This window comes from Anoplopoma fimbria, chromosome 16 (genome assembly GCF_027596085.1).
Source record: "Anoplopoma fimbria isolate UVic2021 breed Golden Eagle Sablefish chromosome 16, Afim_UVic_2022, whole genome shotgun sequence".
NCBI classification, from domain to species: domain Eukaryota; kingdom Metazoa; phylum Chordata; class Actinopteri; order Perciformes; family Anoplopomatidae; genus Anoplopoma; species Anoplopoma fimbria.
Genome location: NC_072464.1, coordinates 3,566,855 through 3,589,744, shown reverse-complemented (window position 1 = coordinate 3,589,744; position 22,890 = coordinate 3,566,855). Strand labels below are relative to the sequence as shown.

At 43.9% G+C, this 22,890-nt stretch overlaps 1 protein-coding gene across 1 annotated transcript in view; it reads left to right on the top strand.

Moving 5' to 3' along the window:
- The window catches only part of gli2a (GLI family zinc finger 2a), an 84,957-nt gene that overhangs the window by 49,834 nt on the left and 12,233 nt on the right, over positions 1–22,890 (top strand). The window contains exons 4-7 of the mRNA XM_054614946.1: positions 8,360–8,565; positions 12,450–12,659; positions 20,241–20,442; positions 21,040–21,238. Of these exons, the coding sequence (XP_054470921.1) occupies positions 8,360–8,565; positions 12,450–12,659; positions 20,241–20,442; positions 21,040–21,238 (817 nt within the window). The remainder of the gene's footprint in view (positions 1–8,359; positions 8,566–12,449; positions 12,660–20,240; positions 20,443–21,039; positions 21,239–22,890) is intronic.

The following is a 22,890-nucleotide window of genomic DNA, read 5'->3' as shown; positions in this document are numbered from 1 at the left end:
TACCATAAAAGTCTGGCCTTCCTAACATTGCCTGGCCTCCTTTTGCTTATCTAAGATATTCGAATACAGGAAGGGAACCCAGGAGTTAGATCAATAGAGGTTTTGTGAGAACCGTGCTGTTACATTTAAATTCAGCAAGATCAGGTGATACACAGTGTAGGCAGAGCTATTCATCACCTGCAAAGCTAGGGGAAGGGAGGAGGGAACAGTGTGGCTGTGCACCCGGTTTGGTTTTGATTAATGTGATGTGACTCTGACAGAGTGCTCCCACTAATTCATCAAGACCTTGATCTAGCTGTCTTTTCCCCAGTACGCGCCAAACTCACCTAATTACTGTTGTCCCGTCGGAATGGAGCAGGGTGTCGGCGCGGTGCGCTTGGTGTCGGCGCGGTGCGCTTGGTGGCGGCGTAGTGTCGGTGGCTGTTTGCTGTGTGTCAGGGTTGTACTTCCTGTCTAAGGGATCACGCTAACTCCATACGGAGCGCCCTTCATCACTGTTTGCGTGTAACATAATGAGGGCTGCAGGTCACAGTGTCACAGCTGTCATGGTGCACATACTACAGTACTCAACGCTGCGGTACCTGCTTTGCTCCCTGCTTTGCTCCCTGGCTGACAGTGCAAAGGAACAGACTGGGTATTGATGTGACTTGGAAGGCCAATGCTCGTACTCCGTTTTTAAGGCAGCTTTGAGCCCAAGTGCAACACAGCATTTCCTGAATTACTTTTATGTTTCACTTCAAAATATGCTGTGTAATTCATCTAAAATACAAAGGTTTGATTTTTTTGGCATTAGTGGTGTTTAAAGAGAACACCAATGTTGTTGCTAATTGGATTTTTTAAGGCCCTTTCAATCCGCCTCTATTCAAAAAGCTTCAACACACAGGTGGGTAGAAAAATGTATTTGCATTACTGAAGGTTAAATTGTCCGTGTATTATCTTTCTTTCACATTTCTAAGTACTTGATAAAGGATTTAAAAGTAGCCAGCTACGAGCTGCGGCCCCAATGCTTTTCACGAATAGCAGCCATTAGAGAGAAGAAACATGCCATACCCAAACTGTCTCTGGAATACTTTGGGAAGAGCCTACCATGGGATGACCGTAGAACGCAATCTTACAGTAGAAACAGCGCTTGTGTGCTGATTACGTGCATATTTTTGCGCCAGGCATCTTCTGCAGGAAAAACCACAATCCAGGAAAGCCTGGCACCGTGCCAGTACGTTTGGCCGGTTAATTAGCAATCCAAAATTCAGCCCTCCATTCCCGGAACCTCGACGACAACGCAGCGGATGAGAAAAACACAGCCCCCGCTCATTCCACAGCCCGTATTTATGCTTTTTGGGCAGCAGTCGGGGGGCAAATTGCAGCACTGAAAAGTTGAAATATGCCCAAGGTTTTTGTGTGGCAGGGCTGCGGCCTGCACCGCCCCTGTACACAAACAGATCTGGTCCCACTCGCCAGGCAATCATCCTGCCCAAGGCCTACAGCGCAGAATGTGTTGATTAAATACAGATCAGCCTTTCGGGCCAATGTTGTTTTTTCCCTTCTTTGTTTTGGTGTGGTCAACATGGGAAAGGGGGAGGGTGGGGAGATAAGTGGGGGGTCAAGGGAGTGAGACAGATTATTGTTCCTTGGTGTTGGTGGTTGTGACATACGTGTCGTTATGTTATGTGTTGCTTGTTGGCTCCAGCACCGGCTCATCGTCACGGTTAATGTTTGGATTTGGATGCTCCCCTGAGTTACAGCCAGGAATGTGTTGCTGGAAAGACAAGAGAAGCGTCAATCAAAAGGCTGGGAAGTTGCAAATCAATAGCCCGAAATTTCCACGGCTTATCACACAGTCTCAGCATAATTTTCTCGCACTCAAAAAAGACTAAATGGTTTGTGACAGCAACGGAGCCGCATAATGGATAATTACCCCTCTGTATAATCCCGACTCAATTAAGTGTATTGTCCCATCGTCTGACATAGTTCTACTGGGCCTCTCCTTTGTGCACAGAGTTCGCTTCTTAGGGTACAGTATCAAGTTGTGTCCAAATCCTCACCATCCTGATCAGGGCCCCAAAAACAACTAAGGCAGGATCTTAGCGTGTCCCCAGTGGGCCAGCATGGTGATTTATCTTGATCTTCTTGGCTGCCCAGAAGTACAGAAAGGAGTGTGTCACATCATAAGTCATCCCACCCCGAGCCAGTAGGGAAAATGCCAGAGAGGCAAATTCTAACTTGTTGGTCAGCCAAGAGGGCAGAGAGGCAGGCGGACAAACAGAAAGAGAACTTGAAGTTGAAAGTGTGGCTTAACACCTCACCTTAAAAAACGGTTGCATGGGCAGCACCTTGTGGCAGTGAAGATGGAGGATTTTTTCAAATGCATCACTTGCAGAAGGACCCTGTCTCCGAGAGAATGACGTTCGATCAGGCAGCAACATCCGTTTCTGATAAGTAAAGCCGATGCGATTGTATAGAAGTCTTTGAGAAAATGTCTACTCTTGATTTATTCCCTCAGTAAACATTATAAACATGAGTTTATGGTCTCAATCTCTAGTTTCAAGTCTTCTTCAATACAGCATGATGTTCATTTAGTAAATCATGGTCCATTTAGAGTAAAAAAGACCAAATATTGTCACTTCTGTTCATTGGTTGCGAAAAAAACAACACGGTGTCGGCCGTAATTCAAGATGAAACCTGCACTCTTAAGTAAGTTTTAAGGGCAACATATTTTCTTCCAGTCCAAACAGTAGGTTAAAAGGTAAAAATAAAAATTATATTTCAAAATGATTAGGTTTAGCCAACAGACCTACTGGTTGACTTTACCTTTGCAAAAAATATTTTGAGCCTTCCTTCATGAGATAAACCAGTTTTGTTAAGATTCAGTCGGCTCTGTATGAAGGCAAAAGTGTTTCTACCTGTTTCAAAAGGCCACACTCCACTGTATGTTCACTCTGGAATGTACTTACTTTCAGGGTTACTCAGGTGCTCTACAAGCTACACCATGTCCAAATCACTTTTTCTCATAGCATAGTTTTAACAATGGACCAACAGAGAGCGTGTAATGACACAGTACAGAACACAGAGACAAATAGCAATTACCTAGTCGAAAGCATGTCATCTGCTGACTCACATGGTTCCCCTCAAGTATCATCCTTACAAGGACGGATTCCTGCCACTTTTGTTTGGCAGCAATGAAGAATTTAGATTTGAGTGTGTTTCCACCAGGCCAGCCACCCATCATGTTCAGGTATGATGGAAGTTTCTTAAATGGAAGCCACTAATTAAGAGACAGGGCTCTCCCAGGGCTCTGAGGGCCTCAAAGATTTCCTACTCAACCTCTTTGACTGACGCCTCTGGAAAACACACAGACTTCAAGTAACATCTTGTCAGAAAAAGGGTGGATTGACAAGGCTTCAATAATGGTACCTGCCAGTCGGGACTATTATTTGTAGCCTCCTGACAGGCAACAGTAGTAAATTTCCCCTTATTATCAAGGCCTCATACACATACTCTTGGTCGTTTGAGTGATTAACTGCAGCTAGAGTGATGTGTGTGGACACGCTGGTTTTCTATCGGCAACTATTGTTGGCGGATGCAGGGTTGAAGTCAAATGTTGCAGAATGGTTTTGGTAGGTGGAGCTTCGAAAGAGGGCATGTTGATTATAATTGATACGAAATGTACTTATTTTCAAAGCGAGTTCACACTTGCAGTTCTTATTTTTCCTTTAGCAAACCCATGAAACATGCAAAGGATTTTCATATCACAATATAAGGTGGCTCATATCATCATTGTCATTGTGTTATATTTGCTTTTCTGGTTAATGAGACTGTACTGGTTTTGCCTATGTAGCCAAGGCTCAATTCATTGGTGCCACAGAGCTCAATATTGTCTATTATTAGCGTAGGTAACGCCCCCTAAACACTATATAAGGGCAGGTGTTGTGCCCTGTGCGAATACTCCGGCACATGGCCAAGAATTGAAGAGTTGCCACCAAAAAGAGGACGTAAGAAGAAGATCTTAAGCTGCAGTGAAATTAAGGTTCCGTAAAATAAAATTTAAAAAAAATTGAAGTGAATTTACCAAAACATCAGGTAGCAGTATGTAAGCCATTCAGAAGCTGAACACATTCAATATCAAGAGTTTTTATAGTCCTAACTGTTGATCAGTGGACCAATAGTATTTCTTTAACAATCAAATCATTGTAACAACTCTTAAACATATGATAATCTAAGCTTGATTATACCATAACCATTATACCATTATACAATTTAAAACGTATGTTTCTTTGCGTAGGACAAACAATTTGTGGACTGTGAAAACAAGATGTAATTTTTTTCTTACTTTGGTTGGAGTGATCTCAACCACTTATAAAATTTTCTCTAACTTAAGAGAAGAGCAAGAATAAGAAAACCTTGGTATCAATGGGTTCTAATAAAACAAGAACATATCTGGATAGGAAAAATAAGATGAAATTTGTATATGTGTCTGATGTCGCTTCCTGCATGAAGCCCAGTGTTGGTTTGCTTCTGCTGGTGATCGATCAGAGATGAAGGTTATTGATGAAGTGGGTTAAACAGGTTCATGTTTTACATTAGCGAGCCATTTCTGATAATCTGTCCATTCCAGAAACATATTAGACGATATTGCATAATAGCTTTAAGCTTTATCTAAATTTTGGGAATCCCAGTGTGTGATTACTTTGATGACCCTTGAGTCACCTAGTCTGATAAGAACGAGAGGCAGCAACAGTGCCAGCTTACCCAGGTAGTCCTTCAGTGAAGCACCCGGGCACTAATCTGAGGCGGCACTGCCAAGCTCCCTGTATGCTGCATCGAGGCGGACCGAGGGAAGCGTGTTTTTGTGTATGGAGCGTCTGTTTCTTCTCACTTCTCCCCTCCCGCCCAGAACAGAGGGCTCTTTATGGTTGTTTGTAGGGGAAGACCGGGCCTGACGGCAGAAAGTTGGCCCTTGGACAAGGCCAGCAGTCTGCAGGCGCTTACTGGAAACGGAGCGAGGCCGAGGCTCTGGGTTGGTTGGCTCGGCCTGAGTCGAGGCAGGGCTGGGCCCGGTGCAGGCTGGCATCTGCACAGAGACAGTGAATGAGAGACTGAGCAGGGTAACTCTGAAGGGAGGTTGGGGGGGGGGGACTCTGCCAAGCATGCATGCTAGGCATTAGGCCCACCTTTCATAGCAAAAGCCATATAACTGCAACCTGGACCAGTCACACTCATTTCACCAGACTCAAATGATTTCCCAATCCTGACGGATTCTCTTCAGATGTATCACCAAATATTTAAGCTTCTTCTGAATGATGACCAACTTTACCATTTACTGGCCTTAAGGCATCTCAGTCCAAAGAGAGATGCAAAATATAGATGGAACATTTTACCTCAGAAGGCCATGGATTAATCTCCATAATTAATTCAATAGCATTAAGGAAGTGATGAACCAAACTTTTAGATGAACCATTCTTTACACACTTCTCATACACATGCAGTTGTTGCTGCCAAGAATTAAAACCACACATATAAACACTCAACTGTCATATTAAACAGCGTTCGTTCAGAGGCCCTCATAAAGACAACAGGCTATTGTATTGCTTTGATTACTTTGTATTGTTGTATGAAAGTGTCCCAGTGGTCACATTTTCTACAAATGAATCACTCCTGCACAGCTTGTGGCCCTAAGCTTCAGACTGAGACACTCTAGGTTCCCCTCTAGCGTCAGTTTTAGACGTGTCAGGGATGGCATGTCCGTTTCCACTCGAAGCATGCATAGTGTCTTTCAAAATAACCTTCTGTGTTCAAAGGAAACCACCAGACTTTTAAAAAATAAATATTTAAATGTAGGTTTACTTAGTTGACTTATGCCACAAAACGACTTGGTTATACTTATGAAAGATAGTGGTATGGATTAAAATAAGTATGTTTCCGCACATAACTGGATTATAAGTAAACTGTCAATGAATGGTCTATTTTTGATCTTTTTTCATATATAATTTGCGCACCGGACTTAAGGCGCCGATTGACCAGTCAGTCTAAACTTCCTCCACTCCATACCATTGATTCATTAACGTTGAAGATAGCTAAGCTCTATTCTGTTCTTACTGCGTGACTGACAGCCTTGAGTTTGAAGTCCGCGTAATGATCGAGCGTGTCTTTGACAGGAGCCATGTTGGGTCCTTATAACACACACTGTAATATTATGGTGAAGCACATATTATTACTCCGCGAACTACGGTTGGCAATGCTGCTGCGGTGCGGCTTTGTAGTTTACTAAGTCTACTAAAACATTTTGACAGAGCGCCGTGTAAAACAAAAATCACTTCGAGGTCAGTAAACAACCAGAATTAATCCATAATAAGCAATCCAGATTAAAGGCGCACTGTCGTTTTTGAAAAATTAAAGGCTTTTAAGTGCGCCTTATAGTGCGGAAAATACGGTAAGTATGTTTGTTACATAACTGGCTTTAGTAAAGTACAGAAAGTGAAAGTCTGCGTTTGTTTGACCCATCTAACCTTCCTTCCATACCAACCTACTCTTACTCCCCCTCTTCATACTTCTAATGATTACGATTGGTCTACTTGGAGTTAGTTGAAAGCCCCCAGTGTGTCTCATACAGACGCTTAAGGGCGCTCTAGTGTGTCGGTACCAGGCGCCGTGGGCCAGTGACCGAGCACCAGCATTTGACGAGTTGGGAGTGAGAACGGGTTTCCAGGTTATGAGACGGATTGAAGTGATGCAAGAAGGGTGTAATCTTTGTCACATGACCACTCCATTTCTCAATTCAATACGTGAAGTAGGGATATACATGGGAGCAAACATTTTGGATAATAGTTTAAGATAGAGAATTTACCTCTAACCTGAATTCTATTTTGAAAGGAGGCTACAATGCCTAAAATGTTACTCATCTGTTACTCAGGTTTATGTGTGACGCCCTCCTCTAAGCCCATGACAGAATTACAGTGAGTCATGAGTCTGATCATTCCCCTTAAGGTTTCTTACCCTCAGCCCTTTTCTGCTTCCTCCTTTTGGCTTAAAAGAAATTGACTGATGACTTACTGGATGTTATATTACCATTATAAGGATTAAAAATATTTGTTTTATGTAAATGGAATGGTAAATGGACTTGTTCTTGTACTCTGATTGAAGGACGACACGCTCTTCCACTGAGCCACAGTCGCCCTTTGAAGACAATGGCTTATGGGAGGTTTCTCATGTGCTTTTGACATCATGCAAATCCTTCATTCACTCGTTCTTTAGTTTGTTTTACGTACAGTTATTATGATTGTAGTGAGTGAGCTAGTATTCGTCGTATTCTGGGTTTGCTTTCTTTCTCCTGGATGGAGTTAACTTGTAAACTTGGTACAGCACTGTAATCTACCGGTCTGTTCAACTTTAGAGCAGTTTAGACCTTAAAGTTAACTTAAATTTGATCCCTTGCGACAGTGTCCAGTGACAATTTATTAGTTACAGTTAAAACAGCAATGTAACCAGTCATTCGGCCTTTTCGTCTGTTAGTCATCGTTCCCCTGAGCTTAAAAGTAAATCTTGAGGGCTGATTTTCTACCAGGTGTTCTTACCACACACTGGTGGAGTGGCAGGCCTCTTATCAGAGCTGACACACACTAGGTTTGACATAAGTACTAATGCCCCTTCAAAGGGTTGTGCCACTGCCAGTGGCCAGCAGACAATTCTATCTAGTTCGGCCCCTCGGGGCGGTTGAGAACTACAACACCCACTTGTCTGGGTTCCTGCAAGCAGAGCCGCCAATTACCTGTCAAAGATGACATATTTATTGTATAGCCTGATGTGACCGACAGGCTGTCGGACTACTTCTGACTTTTCTTGCCAAAGGCGGCTACTGGCAGCTTCTTAAGGTTTTGAGCTTCCAGTTGCACTCTCTTATCATACACCATGTAATAGCTGATGTGAGAGACCCTGTATTTTCGCCCACCCAAACAGAGAATACACTTCCTGGTAGCCTTGCAGTGGAAAGTCCTTGGTCTCGACTTGTCTATTGCTCCGGGGCTTAATAGGAGAAGGCGAAACAAGAGGGGATTATTATGTATTAGCTGTGAGACCTGGAAGGGGAAAGGGTGTAAGTGGATAGAGACGGCAGACACTTTGGTGGAATAACAGAAGTTAAGGCTTGTCTATGAACATACCAATGAAGATCACTCATGATGATAACGGAGCACAATACAAGCTATCACATTAACACAGGAAGTCTTCCCCCCCCTCCATCTCCCACTATCTGCTTTTTGTCTTGCTATTTATCTATGACCCTCCTCCTCCATCCCTTCCCGCCTCCACACCTTCTTTCTCTGTATCATTTATTTAGATTGGTCTAATTTTGAGTTCCTCTTTGCAGACCTCCAGGACTGACGGGCAGTCCAGTCATCTCAGACATTTCCCTGATCCGTCTATCTCCCCACGCGGTGCCCGGGACGGGTGAGTCGCCGTTCAGCCCTCCTCATCCTTACGTCAGCCCCCACATGGAGCACTACCTACGCTCAGTACACGGCAGCCCCACCCTCTCCATGATCTCTGCAGCTCGAGGACTGAGCCCTGCTGAAGGTAAGATTCATTCCATGTACCGCCAAGATACTGACTATGATATCCATCTGATATCCACAGTTATATTTTGCTAATACCACAGGAAAAAAGATCCATCACAATACTGTTTAACAACCTCAACCACTATAACAAAGAAAACCATCGTTAAAGGTTATTCTGCCATCCTACTGGGCCACGTTGTTTGGTGAAGTGGGAGAATAATTTCCTCTTATGTTAACACCTGTCACACATTTTCTGCTGTTGATTGTACAAACAAAAGTATATACACCAGTTGTGTACTAAGTAAATTTACTGACCAATGGCAAGTGCATGAACAGAGTTTGAGAATGACACAGTAATACTTCTCACACTCCGTCATTCACTTGTGCTCTCATTGATGTCTGATGTGTGAATGACTTGCAATGCCCAGGCACACGTGTTCCATCCATAAACACTCTCATACCTGTTAGGTTGCAATCACCATCATGCATTTGCAAGGGGGAAACACTTAACCTCAGTGTTCTTATAATGTATGCAATGTACACAGTATGAAGAATAAACTGCAATTGATGTGGAAAATCTTTCACATTTGGCAGTTCTGCAGCTGCTTTGACCAGTTAACATTAAGTAGGTGGGATAAGAGTTGAGTGGGTTCAGAATTTATGTATCCTGCTCACCATAAACCAACTGTGTCTGCTTGGCTGCGGCTCGCTGCATGCACGCTTCAGTTTACACAGTTGATTATTTAACCAACAGTGATAATTAGTCTTGCACCTTATACACTCCCCTACATAAGGTACTGAGACACACCTTTCATCAAGCTTGTTATGGTGTGTGCATGCTGGTGATTTGCGGGTGTATCAGGGATATGCTTTGCGGTATGTGCAACTTGCCTGCTTGTTTGTTTGTATGTTTGGGCAGGAGAAACCATGGAAATTAGCATAGAAAAAAAAAACAAGCGTCACTCCCTGAACTATTGAGTTCACACGATGACAGACCCGTCCTCGCTACCCTTGTTCAAACAACAGGTCCGAGAAGTGAGGAGCCACAGGCCCACACCCAGCACCAATAAATCACCAGGCACACACTGCTGGCAAGTTATGCCTCGCCGCTTTTCAAGAGAAGCAATGCGGAAGAGATGCTGTCACTGAGAAAGTGTCAGAACACTCTACAGCTCTGCAGAACCCTAAACAAAGTCTGTGGAACCACGGGCCCAGTAGAGCATGTCTAAACCCTCTGATAGGGATACCTGGGTCCCAGGCATGGGTTGAAGGTTCTTTGTATACTTAAAGGTGAAAAGAGTACGAGAATATTGTACTCAAGAAAAAGTGAAAAAATATGCTTAAGCAAAAATAAAAAGTAGGTCAGTTAAAACAAATAAATAAACAAAAAGAGCTATGGACACCGCGGCAGTTGCAACACGTAAAATCCCACTACAACCAGTCCTCTCAGTCTCTCTGTCCCACTACAACCAGTCCTCTCAGTCTCTCTGTCCCACTACAACCAGTCCTCTCAGTCTCTCTGTCCCACTACAACCAGTCCTCTCAGTCTCTCTGTCCCACTACAACCAGTGATACATTAAGGTACATGCAGCCTTTTTTAACTAATCAGAGTTACAAAAATGATTCTTGATTTGATTCTTTTGTTTTGCTTTTATGTACTGTTCACATTCTGCTAGCCCCGTCCCAGGTGTGGTGACCCCTTAACTTGTCATATTTTCATGTATTTTATTAGATAACATTTTAACATTGGCCAATACTTGTGTTAATTACCAAACACCTGCAAAACTAATGGCATTCCCATCTGTGAAGATGGTAAACATCATACCTGCCAAACACTAGCATGGTAGGATTGTCACTTATGTTAGCATATGGCTCAAAGCATCACTACATTTGATTGCAGCCCCACAGAGCCACTAGCATGGCTGCAGACTCTTCAGCTTTATCCTGACCTTTTTGCTCTATAACAGACATTTACCCTCTGCCATTGTACTAATTGTAGGCCCTATATCATCTAAAATGTAAACTTACTTCTCCTTTAGTGTAACCTGCACAGCGTTTCTTAAATTTAGGTTAGTTGATGAGTGAGCAAGAGAATGAATTCAGCAACAAACTCAGTATTGTTTCACTACAGCTAGGTGTCATGTTTTATTAAGAAAATGAATACACTTTTTACCGGTGTTACTTTTGTCTGATTCAATTTGGACCAGTGGAGGTGGAGCTTCTATCTCTCATCATCTTTGTGAGGTCACTCGTACAGACTTGAAATGCTCCTCTGCGGAGTTGGTAACGTGATCTGGCAGCCATGGACAAGCCAAAGGTATATGCCCTGGTCGCACAGACACGCTGCCTGTGCACTGTTACCACAGCCATGGCCTAATAGGTTGTGATGGATCCAGATTTTTTGGGTTTATATGTGTCAGAGGGTGGGGGAGGCTGTGGTTTTGCTCCCCCAATATCCCACTTGGCCCCCACCCAGTGATCCCAACCCCCACATCCCCCTGTTTCCACCAGCATGCATATTAATCCACCATCGGCCCACACCCCTGTCCCCTCCACACACCACTGGGGGAGGTAGGGGTAGGGGGAAGCAGGAAATGGAGGAAAGGGGGACACAGGCACAGTTAGATGAGGGGAAAAAAGGAAAACCAATCCATCTCTCACTCTTATAGTTCCTGACACTTTTAAATGTGGCTTTACTAGGAGCAGGTGTTAACACATTTTACGTCAATATTACCTTTGCACATGCAGCATTTAAGGCTTCCTCTGCATTATGAGCGTGCGTCTGTGTGCACCTGCACTCTGTGTATGACTTCAGCCTGTCAGACTTAGTGCACACACAACTCCAGAGAAGTGCAGGAATGTGGTATTCCTTCCCTCCGTAGCCCCCCTCTCTGCCCTGCTCCATCTCCCGCTCTGCTTCCTTTACTCCCTAGAGATATTTTCCCTGAACCCAGCGAGCCTCAAAGACATCAGACATCTTTTATCAAAAGACTCATGCCCCGCGGCATGCACGCAAGCACGAACCCTTAAATCTGTAAAGCAGATCACTCGTCTTCTCTGTTGAGTTCTTCTCGCAGCCTTTTTCTGTTGTTGTCTCTGTTTTGTCATAATGTCAAGGGGATGGTCAAATGACAAAATCTAAATGTTTTTTGCTCAGCCCCCTTTGAGTTGTCAAAATGTGTGAAGGGTCACTTCGTGGCTTATAACAAAATAATAAAAAATAATAACATTCATTTCTAAAGCGCTTTTCACATACAGGGGTCACAAAGTGCTTAACAGCAGCGGAAATTACAGTCAGCAGGAAAACAAAAACAAATCAATAAAAACAAGACATAAAACATTAAAACGTGTTAAAAAGGTACAGAACACAATCAATAAATAATAAAAAAACATAAGTTTAAAAGCAGACCTGGAGCATGAGTATTATACAAAGGCCTTTCTAAAAAGGTACGTCTTAATCTGGCCTTTGAATGAAGTCACAGATTCAGATAACCGTAGGTGTGCAGGCAGTGCGTTCCATAATTTTGGCGCTACTGCCTCAAAGGCTCGGTCACCACGGGTTCTAAGGCGAGTGCGTGGTGACCACTGTACTGGGCCACCAGCCGTAAATGCTTGACAGACCTTTCCTCTTGATGAGTTGATTCTGCAGTATTGTATCTTATACAATCCCATTCTCTGTGTTGTTTATTTTTCTTGAAATGGTCAAACTTTTTTTCACGAGATGATGAATGTTTAAAAATGATAACACATGCCAAAATTACAAGTCGGCATAAACAGAGGGATTGGAAATTGACCATTTATCCATGAAGAACAGTAGGTTTTTTTTTCATTTCAAAAAGAAGAAGAAGAAAAAAAAACTGTTCTTCTACATCTTCTATTTTTTTCCTCCCATTTCTGCTGCAGTGACCCATGAACACCTCAAGGAACGCGCCCTTTTCAGTCTCCCTCCTCCACCTCCAGGCGCCAACCCCACAGAGTACTACCACCTGATGGCCAGTGCTAGCCAGCGAAGCCCCTACGGAGACCTGCTGATGCAGAGCAGTGCAGCGGCGGCGGCGGCGGCGGCTGCAGCGGCGGCAGCTCATCTCCCAGAATACATCAGTCCTGTGGATGGTGAGAATAAACTGACAGCTTGTGATATGTTGCCTTTTGACAGAAATACAACTTCAGGTGTTTTACTGCACCTAATTTATGAATGTAGAGTCGAGTGAAACAGCACATCTACAGTTACAATTTGCTATTCATAAATGAGAATTGCACTGTATACAACAATAGCATATGAAGCAGAGGGTTTACACATGGTTAACATCGTGAAAGGTCACGTTAAAGTTTTGAGAAACGTCACGGTTAACGTTTTGAAACGTCACAGTTACCGTTGTAACACATGGTTGATGTTGTGAAACGGTTCAAGTTAACGTTGTTACACGTTGTAACATTATTCTACTTCAGTTGCTCTGATATTTACTATATCAACATTAAATTGCTACCGCTGATATGATCTGCCCCTACTGGTGTCATTTTAAAGGGCAAAGGTGACAATCATGAACTGAATGATTTGCACATTATATTATAAGATTTAAAAGATCTGCTAGTCTGAATCACCTAATCATGTTATGTCAGTTTGATATTTCCATGTCAAAAAGTGATTAATTATCTCTAATAACTGTCATCCCAGTAATACTAAAGCACAGGCCTTTCATCCCTGGTATAAGAGTAACAGCCAGACTTAACAGCCATCTTGCCCTTTGTTCTCAGCACCAGGCATGTTGATACCATCCTCTTATTCTTCCTCTTGAGGCTTTCTCATGGAAGAGTTCACCACATCAAAGCTAGTGGAGCTCTTTAGACTTACATGTAGCATGGGGGCCGCGTCTAGTTGAGGGTTGAGGGTGTATAAACACTAAAAGCCCACAGGCCAGGAGCTCGTAAAAACATGTGTTCACTAAGAGTCTCTCATTGGGAGGGTGTTTCAGGTGTGCTTCTACTGTTACTATGAGTAACATCCTACAAAATAAATCCAGGATAACTGTTAAAAAAAAAAAGAGAGGCAGGAGAAGAATTTGGCCGCGTGAGGCGGAGGAGACCTTTGCGTCTGCTCTCTCTTTGTCAGGCAGTTAAGGCAGAGATTAACCTCGTGGGCAGCACGGCTGTACACTGAACGGCGGGAAATAAGGCGGCTTAGCCCTGATACACAACAGTGGCCTACAGGAAATTTAACAGCCGGGCAAATAGGCGGACAAGCTCACAGAGGTCAGCCTGTTCGCCAGTTAGAACCCGGGCCCTCTATCAAGAGGACAGTCCAGCACCAGAACAGGCGTTTGATCTCAGCAGCGAAACGCATCCAAGAAACCTTCAGCCCTTATGAATGGGGAGCAGAAAAGCACACAGAGTGGAAATCTGTCCGTGAAAGTCAGCCTTTTCGATGCCTGATAATCAAATACTCCACTTGGCATCGACACTCGCCCGGCTCCAGGAGACCCTCGCGCTTTCTTTCATCCCGTCCAGCCACCCACCCAGAGAAAAAAAAACTAAAACTGCACCACCGCTTTCACCGCCACAGTGTCACACGGTCAGTGCATGACAGTTACTAATCTTTAAAATGACCTCAATCACTTAGTTAAACTCAGAATTATTTTTACAATCAAAACTTAAAATGACGAAGGCACTTGCAAATGACAAGGTAGTACAAAATGTAAACCACACTTTGGTGTTTCACCTTCACCTTTACCTCTTTACTTTACTTTTTTTTTTTTTTTTTTTTTTACAAAATGTGCTGAAATGGAAGGGCTAGGGGCCTTTGCAGAAACTGAAGACCACCTCTTCTTCCTCCTCCTCCACCTTTTTCTTCTCTACCTCCAACCACCTCAGTGACCGCCGCTGTGCTGCCTCACCCGCACTTGTTTGGCGAGGCTGTTTGTTCAAATGGCCGCATCCCCCTCCTTGCTCCCCTCTACGCAGCGTCCACACTCGCTGCCACCGTCCTGGCAGCTTTTATTCAGTGTTGGACCGTGCTAGGAGTGATGTGGTCAGGTTTAGGCCATTCAGCCAGCCTGGAGGCTCTTCCATTGCGGCCTCGAGACACAAGGCCCATATTGACCAAGACGGCCAGCTAATGGCCATCGCGGGCAGCCTCGACCTGAATCAAAGGCCTCATTTACTGCCAGAGCGTGGGAGGAGGAGTAGTGGCAGAGGTGGCAAATATGTGCCTCATCCCTCAGCGTTAGTTTTGGAAGGCAGTGCAGATAAAACCCATATTAAAAATCAGTTTATGCACTAATATTCAGCAGACCCACCGCAAAAACTGGAAGCCCTCAGTGAACCCATAGTATGGCTCCTCGACCGCCTTCCCCTCCAACCCCTGTTTATCGTCTGGATAAGTGAATCGCAAGGCTCACGGTTGAGCCATGAAACACTGAGTGCTGCTGTGCTGAAGGGTGCTGCTGGAAAAGTTGTGGACACATGTGTCGGGGGGGGGGGTTCTACAGTTCCCACTTATGAATTTGTAGGATTTACTATTGGGTTTGCCTTAAGTCAGACACTTAAACACAGGACTTTTCTACCTCTTGGTTATATGAGGAAGATGTTGTTTGAAGTGCCACAACTACTGTACAGACCGCCACAGACTTTGGGGGAATTGTTTTCATGTTCCCAGTTAAAACAAAAAACCTATGCAGCAGAATGGTTGCTTGATTGCTGTTGTCTTAGTGTTTTAAGATCCATACGCGACTTGCTTGGTTTTCCTGCCACAGAATTGCTACATGACAGCATGATAGACAGGACTGCTAGATAAACATGGCTCGCTGAAAAGCTTAGCTGCCTCTGTAAGCCGGTGTTCAAGTCTGCAGGGATTTTTTTTTTACACCTTAATCATCTCCTGTGCTTATCTGATGACAGTGACATGGGGACTGAGATGAGCAAACTGGACTTAAACAACGAAAATACATTTTGTTCCTATGATAGCAACGTGTCATTAAATCTGTGTCATTAGTACTGACTTCTTGTCTTGTAAGTGGAACTGGCCAGTAGTTTAGGGTCCATTAAATTATTTCCAAAAGAAAAGGTTGGTTCAAATCTTCCTGATCCCAACAAGCTGGATATCCTAAATGTTTAGTAGTGGTAAATCTTCTCTTTATACAGTATGTTACAATTGGACGATTAATGACAGGATCACTCATGGAATTCCTGCAATGACTTGGCTAAGAGACGTTGCAGACATGTTGGACCCTGAACAATAATACTTTGTATTGTCTTTCGCTTCACCATGTCAGCAATGGAACATATTTAGAGGAGGACTGTTAGTCAGAAGAATACATTATTTGCTCACATCCTGTCAGATGACCTCTTATTCAGACATTAGCCTCTCGATGCCATTTGGGGCCAAAAAGTAGCATTATAAAGGGGGACACCTCCTTAATTAAGATTTCCTTTATGTTATTTCCATGGCATTGGAAAGTCCAACCAATATCTGTAAACAACAGCTGCTCTCACTCAAAAAAGGAAGTCTCAAACTTGTGATGTCATGAAGTATAAAGTGTGGAGCTGCTCCATAGACAATGAATAGGTTGTCTTTCTCTACCCAAAATGGATTTATTCTAATGTAGTGTTATCAGTTGTGAAACAGAAAATGCTCTCATGACGTCTTTAACTATTCACTGTTTATGTGCTAGTTCCACAATCTATACTGATAGTATTGAGTTTAATACCACTGTTATCAGAACGTGGAAAAAATTGATCATTCAAGTTGGAATTCCAAGATGGAAACTTAGGCAAGAACCATCCAGTCCGAGTTCATCAACATTAACACACCTGACGTCACAGCAGCACACAGTACACTGTTAGCAGAATTACCTTATGGGTTTGGATTTCCATTCAGTTCATTTGTGGTTGTCTTTAGGTGATGCCTAGTTGCATGTGAAATATCTCACCACAGGATACACTAGTCATTTATTTACAGATAGTTTGGTCTCCTTTCACAAGAGGCTTGTCATGCCTACATTAGTAAGATGCATGTTTTCCCAATTAAATCCACTGGGACGCATTTAGATTGGAAGTTAGAAATACAGACTCGAAGATATCAAATTCAGACTCGCAATGGATGGCAGGATTAGCACACAGGTTTTGGAGAGAGTTGTTCATGTTTTCTAATATTACTTAGACCATAGGTATAGCTTCCAAAATGAATAAAAATACATTTAAGCATGGTTGGCATTAGCATTGGTACACAACCACTACTGTAAGTATAAATAAAGTCCCATTATGTTACTTCACATTGGGAGGCATTCAGAGGACTGTTTGTATATGAGCGAGCGGGTATGGAAGGGGTGGGTGGGCAGAGAAATATCAGAACGTCTTGCGGGAAAACGCTGAAGCTCCCACGACAAAAGCAGCGGCCAAAGTAAATGTGTGCCATCCCGAGGAAAAAGACTTTAGTGTTGATGCAGCGGAGGGAGTGAGGGAGATAGATTTGTGTACTGATGTGGTGGTGAGGAGTGAGGGGGTCTGAGGGGGGGCAGTCCCCTCAGACTGCATACACAAGCACTTAACTATATGTTGGTTCATGAGCACATGGCTGGAAGTGTGTGCTTAAACACACTGGCAAACACAACGCCGGCTTTGGGCTGGACACTGGGGGCTCATAGAGGATTCAGCGTGAGCCCCCTCGCTAATAAAATTCACAGTGTTAGTATTAGTGAGATTTAGCAGGGAAAATAAACATTTTCCACACTCCGACCGGCCCGTGGGGTGGCTAGGCTGGCTGGAGATGTGGAGGCCTGGGGCCCTGCTGGCACGGACTCAAGCTGCAGTGAGGTGGTGGGGGTAGGGGGTTCTCCCTTCATCATAGAAGGGGACTTGGCTGAGGCCTGCTTTACCTGCAAACATGGTCGAGGCAAGCTTTTTGCCCACATAATGATTTTATATATCTTGGAATCCATTTTTTGGAAGAAATTTTAGAACATAAAATGCATGAATTGTCATTTTGAAGATTATTTTACCAAGTCGCTGGTGTACTATTTATTATTTTAATGATAAATAATAATACAGTCAATTTATATATGTTTATTTATTTGTTACTTTTTGTTTTGCAAAGTTAGTAAAGCTGTGTTTAAGTCAATCCGGATGAGGCTTCACACACAAAAGAATGATCCGAGTCACTTCCACGCAGTGAGGCATACTGATACTGATGGTACTGGGTATCAGCCAGTACACAAAGACAACTGACCTGCTGCTTGTCATGAGCTTGAAACCGTGGTAACACCAGCTAACATTGCGTCCGTCTCATCATCTCCCTCTGGAAACGCTCTAGTTGTTTTCAGCATCTGCGCTCTCCGGCAATTTTGTCTTTTTGACAAAGTTATGTTTTCTTCAGAAATAGCAGGAACAATTTTTTTACTTTTTGCATCCTATTTGATACCCCTCCACTAAGCGTATTAGGGGAGTGGTTACATTGCCTGCAAGGAGGTGCTCCGTGTGCCAGGGCCGGGATGACACCGAGAGAGCAAACCCTCCAATTAACGGGTTTTCATTTTCCTTAAAAGCCATTTCAGTTGAAACAGCACAGGCAAATGCTTAAAATAATCACACACACATGCACTCTCTTCACTCCCATCCATTTTGATATTTATATATTTTTTTACTTTACTGTATCGATGTGCACTGGAGCGCCTGTAATTATGACCCTCTATATAAATCCAGATCCCACAATTACAACCAGCCCAGGATGCAGTCCCACACATAGAAACACACTCACATATTACACGTACACACACACACACACACACACACACACACACACACATACACGCAATGTTACCACATACTGCCGTGCCGCCACGGCCTGTGCAACATCTGTTTTCTCACTCCCTGCCGGAACCTGCGCACCCTTTCAATTATAACCGGCACCTATAAAACACTCCGTTACCTAGTGGTGAGAGTTGAGTACGCACATTTGTGTCAAAATTTGCTCCAGGTAAAAGTAGGTCAGACCAGTAACAACGACGCTGAGCAAAAACAAAACTAGCTTGTTCGCACCTGAGGTTTAGAGGAACGGACATTATAGGCATATAGGCGTTGAGAACTCCTCCGAGCTGAAGTGGATTTATAGATTGAGGGGGTTGGTTGTGATGACGGAGGTGGAGGGCGGTGTTTTGGGCATGGTGCCCAGAAGCATGAGGCAGGCGCCAGGCTACCAGGCTACCAGGCCACCAGACGGTGAGGCCTGTTTCCTGCTTTATAAAGGGGGAATATTAATACACGCATCTCCCATTAAATCTGTTGGCAAGACAGCAAGCACACCTCACTGCAAAAACAGCAAATCCTTTCAGCTGCAATGCATAGCTTATCAGAATGAACTCCTCATTCATCATATGTGAGTGGAGGCCCCTCTGTTCCTTCCCCTCCCATCTCCCTCCTGTACTTCATCCATACTCCTCTATGTAGCTAACCAAAGATGACACATTTATTTATTAGCCCTAAAGAGGCACATTCCTGAGGAGCGTTTGTTGTTTGTGCCAACTCTTTCATACACGTCTATATCATCTCCACCCCACTTTTATTTATTTTTTTCCAGGCCCCAAACTACTGTCGTTCGCCGTCTGTCGTCCCGGGGGCCTTTTTAACTAAGTGCATATGCCTCTGCTTTACGACTCGCCACCTCCAAACATAATAGTTTGGAAGTAAGATCCTAGTTTATGGCTGTGGGTCTGGCGCGGTGATTATGGCGGTGCCTGGACTCATTTTGCTCGAGGGTTTGTGATTTCCACCGGCTAAGAGACGGGGTGTGGGCTACACATTGACGGCGAAGCTGACGTGCAGCAAATGTGTGGGTAGGTGAGTCGTGATGGGCCTATTATGAGTTTCCTGCCTCTCGCACCTCCGATGATGTCTGCTGTAAGATCTAATTACACGTGCGCACAAAGACCAGTCCTGCTCTCTGTCCCCTCACCCTGCAAAGCAGCACCTGTTGGTCCCAAGCAAGTGATGTGTCTCCGTGTTCGTGGGAGTGGGAGAGAACTATTCCCCAGAAATGTAAAATAAATAAATACACAGGAATGATGGACTATCAGTATGAATGGAAAAACAAATAGCCTTCTCTTCAAGTTCATGGGAAAGTGGTCTCCCCCGTCATTTTCTGGTGCTCTTATTCTATGAGAATAAGAAAATAGTGCCCCAGCCAGGTCTAGCGGAAGGCCGTGAACGCTACCTTTGTGAGTCAGCCTTGTTCTTTTATTTTTAATGGTATTCCGAGATCAATTTGTTTAAATTGCCTCCATTTAACTTGCCCAAGTACAGCGGTTTGAAAGAGATTGCTATCGCGGCAATTACTGAGAATGATTGGGGGGGCGATTCATTATGCATAAGAGGATGCGAATGTTAAATAGCTGAGCTGTGAGTGTGAGTGTGAGCGTGAGTGTGTGTGTGTGTGTGTGTGTGTGTGTGAGAGAGATGCAGGAGATAGAGTGTGGCTTAGCATTGGCTGTGACCTCTACTAGAATGCTCGAGGCTGAATGTTTCTTCTAACGTGGTCCAGGGTAACTGCCGGTCTCTTTTGAGGCCAGGCAGTGGTTTAGTGGAAGTACGAGGAATTTACACATTGGTTCTCTATTGTGGTGAATGTTAGACATTAGTCGTCCATCGAGGTAGCACGGCAGGATGGCTGACATTGTCTCTGTTGTGTCTCCCTGTGTCTGTGTCCAGTTTCACGTTTCTCCAGCCCCCGGCTGACGCCCCGACTGAGCAGGAAGAGGGCGCTGTCCATCTCCCCGCTGTCCGATGCCAGCATTGACCTGCAGACAATGATCCGCACCTCACCCAACTCCCTGGTGGCCTACATCAACAACTCCCGCTCCAGCTCGGCCGCCAGCAGCTCCTACGGGCACCTTTCAGTCGGAGGGATCAGGTAGTTAGACAGCATGCATATACGCAAACTTACAGGCAAATACACTTTTCATCATACATACCGGTAAAAACTTAAATACTTGTATTTTACTGGAGTCCAATGATGCAGATTTCCCACTGACAATAACTAGTAGTACTTTAACAAGTTATACCTTTTGAAACACTGCCCTTATTGTATCATACTGTATTCAGTAAAACCAAAACCCATTAGGGGACAGTCACATTCGCACCAGCGTGAGTTTTTTTTTTTTAACAATAGTTGAATAAAATACTTACTCACTGTGAGTGGTACTTGAGAAAGTAAGCATTAACCCTTGCACACTGATTTGATGGCCAGACATTGGCCAGTAAGGTTTAATAAAAACTACAGTGCCCAGATGTTTGGGGAAATTTCTCAGATTTTCCTGTTCAGTAAAAAGTGGATTTGGGCCACAGAAAAGTTAGGAGAGTCAGAAAGTACTAAGAAGACAGACTAACACTTATAGTTTTTGTCTTTTAGTGGGATTTGTTGACAATAAGTGAACTATTTAATAAGGCCAGAAGTATATTTATTCATGTTTACCATGGGATAACTTCTCTTCCCTTTCCACTTGCTCAGTCCCTCGTTCAGCTTCCCTCATCCCATCAACCCTATGGCGTACCAGCAGCTGTTGTCCCATCAGAGGAGTCTCAACGCTTTCGGCCACACACCACCTCTCATTCAACCATCGCCGTCCTCTTACTCTGCTCGCCAACACCCCCTCACTGCTTCACCTATGACCACCTCTCACAACAGCTCCAACTCTGAAGCAAAGCAGGTAGGAATGGGAGCATGTGTACCTTTGAATGTGACACTTGTATACAATAGTGCACTGACTGAAGGGCATATATATACTTTCTCTCTCAAATTCTCTTACCTTAGATCCCATTTATATAGATAAGTGTTGTTGATGTTAGATTGATGCTTTAAGGTAACAGATCTAATTTCTGATCAGCGTTTCATCAGCTATAAGGGGCCGACTGGCTCTAGCGATGTCCCAATGCCATTTTTCCTTCCTGACACCGATACCGATTTGCGTATCGGCCGATACCGAGTACCGCATGTGCAACCCTCAACAGATATGCGGAAGAAGCGACATGGCTCAATTAGCTCCGGAAAAAAACCGATTGCTTTGTGCGATCATGGAAGTACCTAAGGAGGAGCCATCTTGCGTCTTTCTTGTCTTTGTTGAGTTGACTAGATTGGGAAACTGAGTGAAACGTGTTTTTGTTTTTCCTGTGTAGCATAAATGAGCTGATAAATGATGTGGTAGCGTGCACAGACTCAAGACCCTTTCCGATCTCCTACACCGACACACTCCCACCCGCCAACCTCCTCACCCCCCGTACTCGGTCCAAGCACCGAAACTGGGAGGGACAGGGCCTTCTCCACTGCCCCCATTACATTACATTACATTACAGTCATTTAGCAGACGCTTTTATCCAAAGCGACTTACAGTCAGTAGTATATTACATATCATTCACCCATTCACACACTGATGACATGGCTACCATGCAAGGTGCCACCATCAGACTCTAACTAACATTCATCATCCAGTCCACACCGATGGCAAGCCTTCAGGAGCAACTTGGGGTTAAGTGTCTTGCCCAAGGACACATCGACTGCCGAAGCCGGGTATTGAACCACCGACCCTCTGATTGGAGAACTACCTTGCTCTCCACTACGCCACAGCCCCCCCCAGAACCCTCTCCCCCAGCACCTCAGACATTCCCCATCACTCGCCACTTTCACAGGTTGAATCAGATTTAAATAGATGAGTTTTAAGTTATGTATGTCTTTTTTGTTGTTTTTTGTTGAAATTTTTTATTATTATTATTAAGTACTGTTTTTTGATGACCAGATCCAGCATTCTTATTATTTCCGATGGTATTGTAACTGTAAAACTGTAAAAATCCAGCTGGCTGGGTTGTTTTTAGATTAACTTGGCAAACCTATTTAAAGAGATGTGGACAGTGATTCAGTAGTTTAAACATTCAGTAGCTCAGTAGTCTGAGCTAGGTTTGGCATGGAAATCAAAGACAAAACTGAAAAAATTACTGATTGTTAAAACTGCAAGGACAAAAAAAAAATATTTTCTTCATTTACAAATGCCCATGACAGGCTCACACCTTTGAATATATATACTTTTCTCCAACAAAGAGGCCTGAAAACAACACATTGAACTGACTTATACTGGAATCAGGCATGTTTTGCTTTATACATGACTTAATAATAATAATAATAATCAATCCTTTATTAGTCCCACAATGGGGAAATTATTTCTCTGCATTTAACCCATCCCGGAGGAGCAGTGGGCTGCAATGAAGCGCCCGGGGAGCAACTTGGGGTTAGGTGTCTTGCTCAAGGACACCTCGATTGGAGAATGTTGCCGGTATTGAACCACCAACCTTGTGGTTACGGGACAAGCGC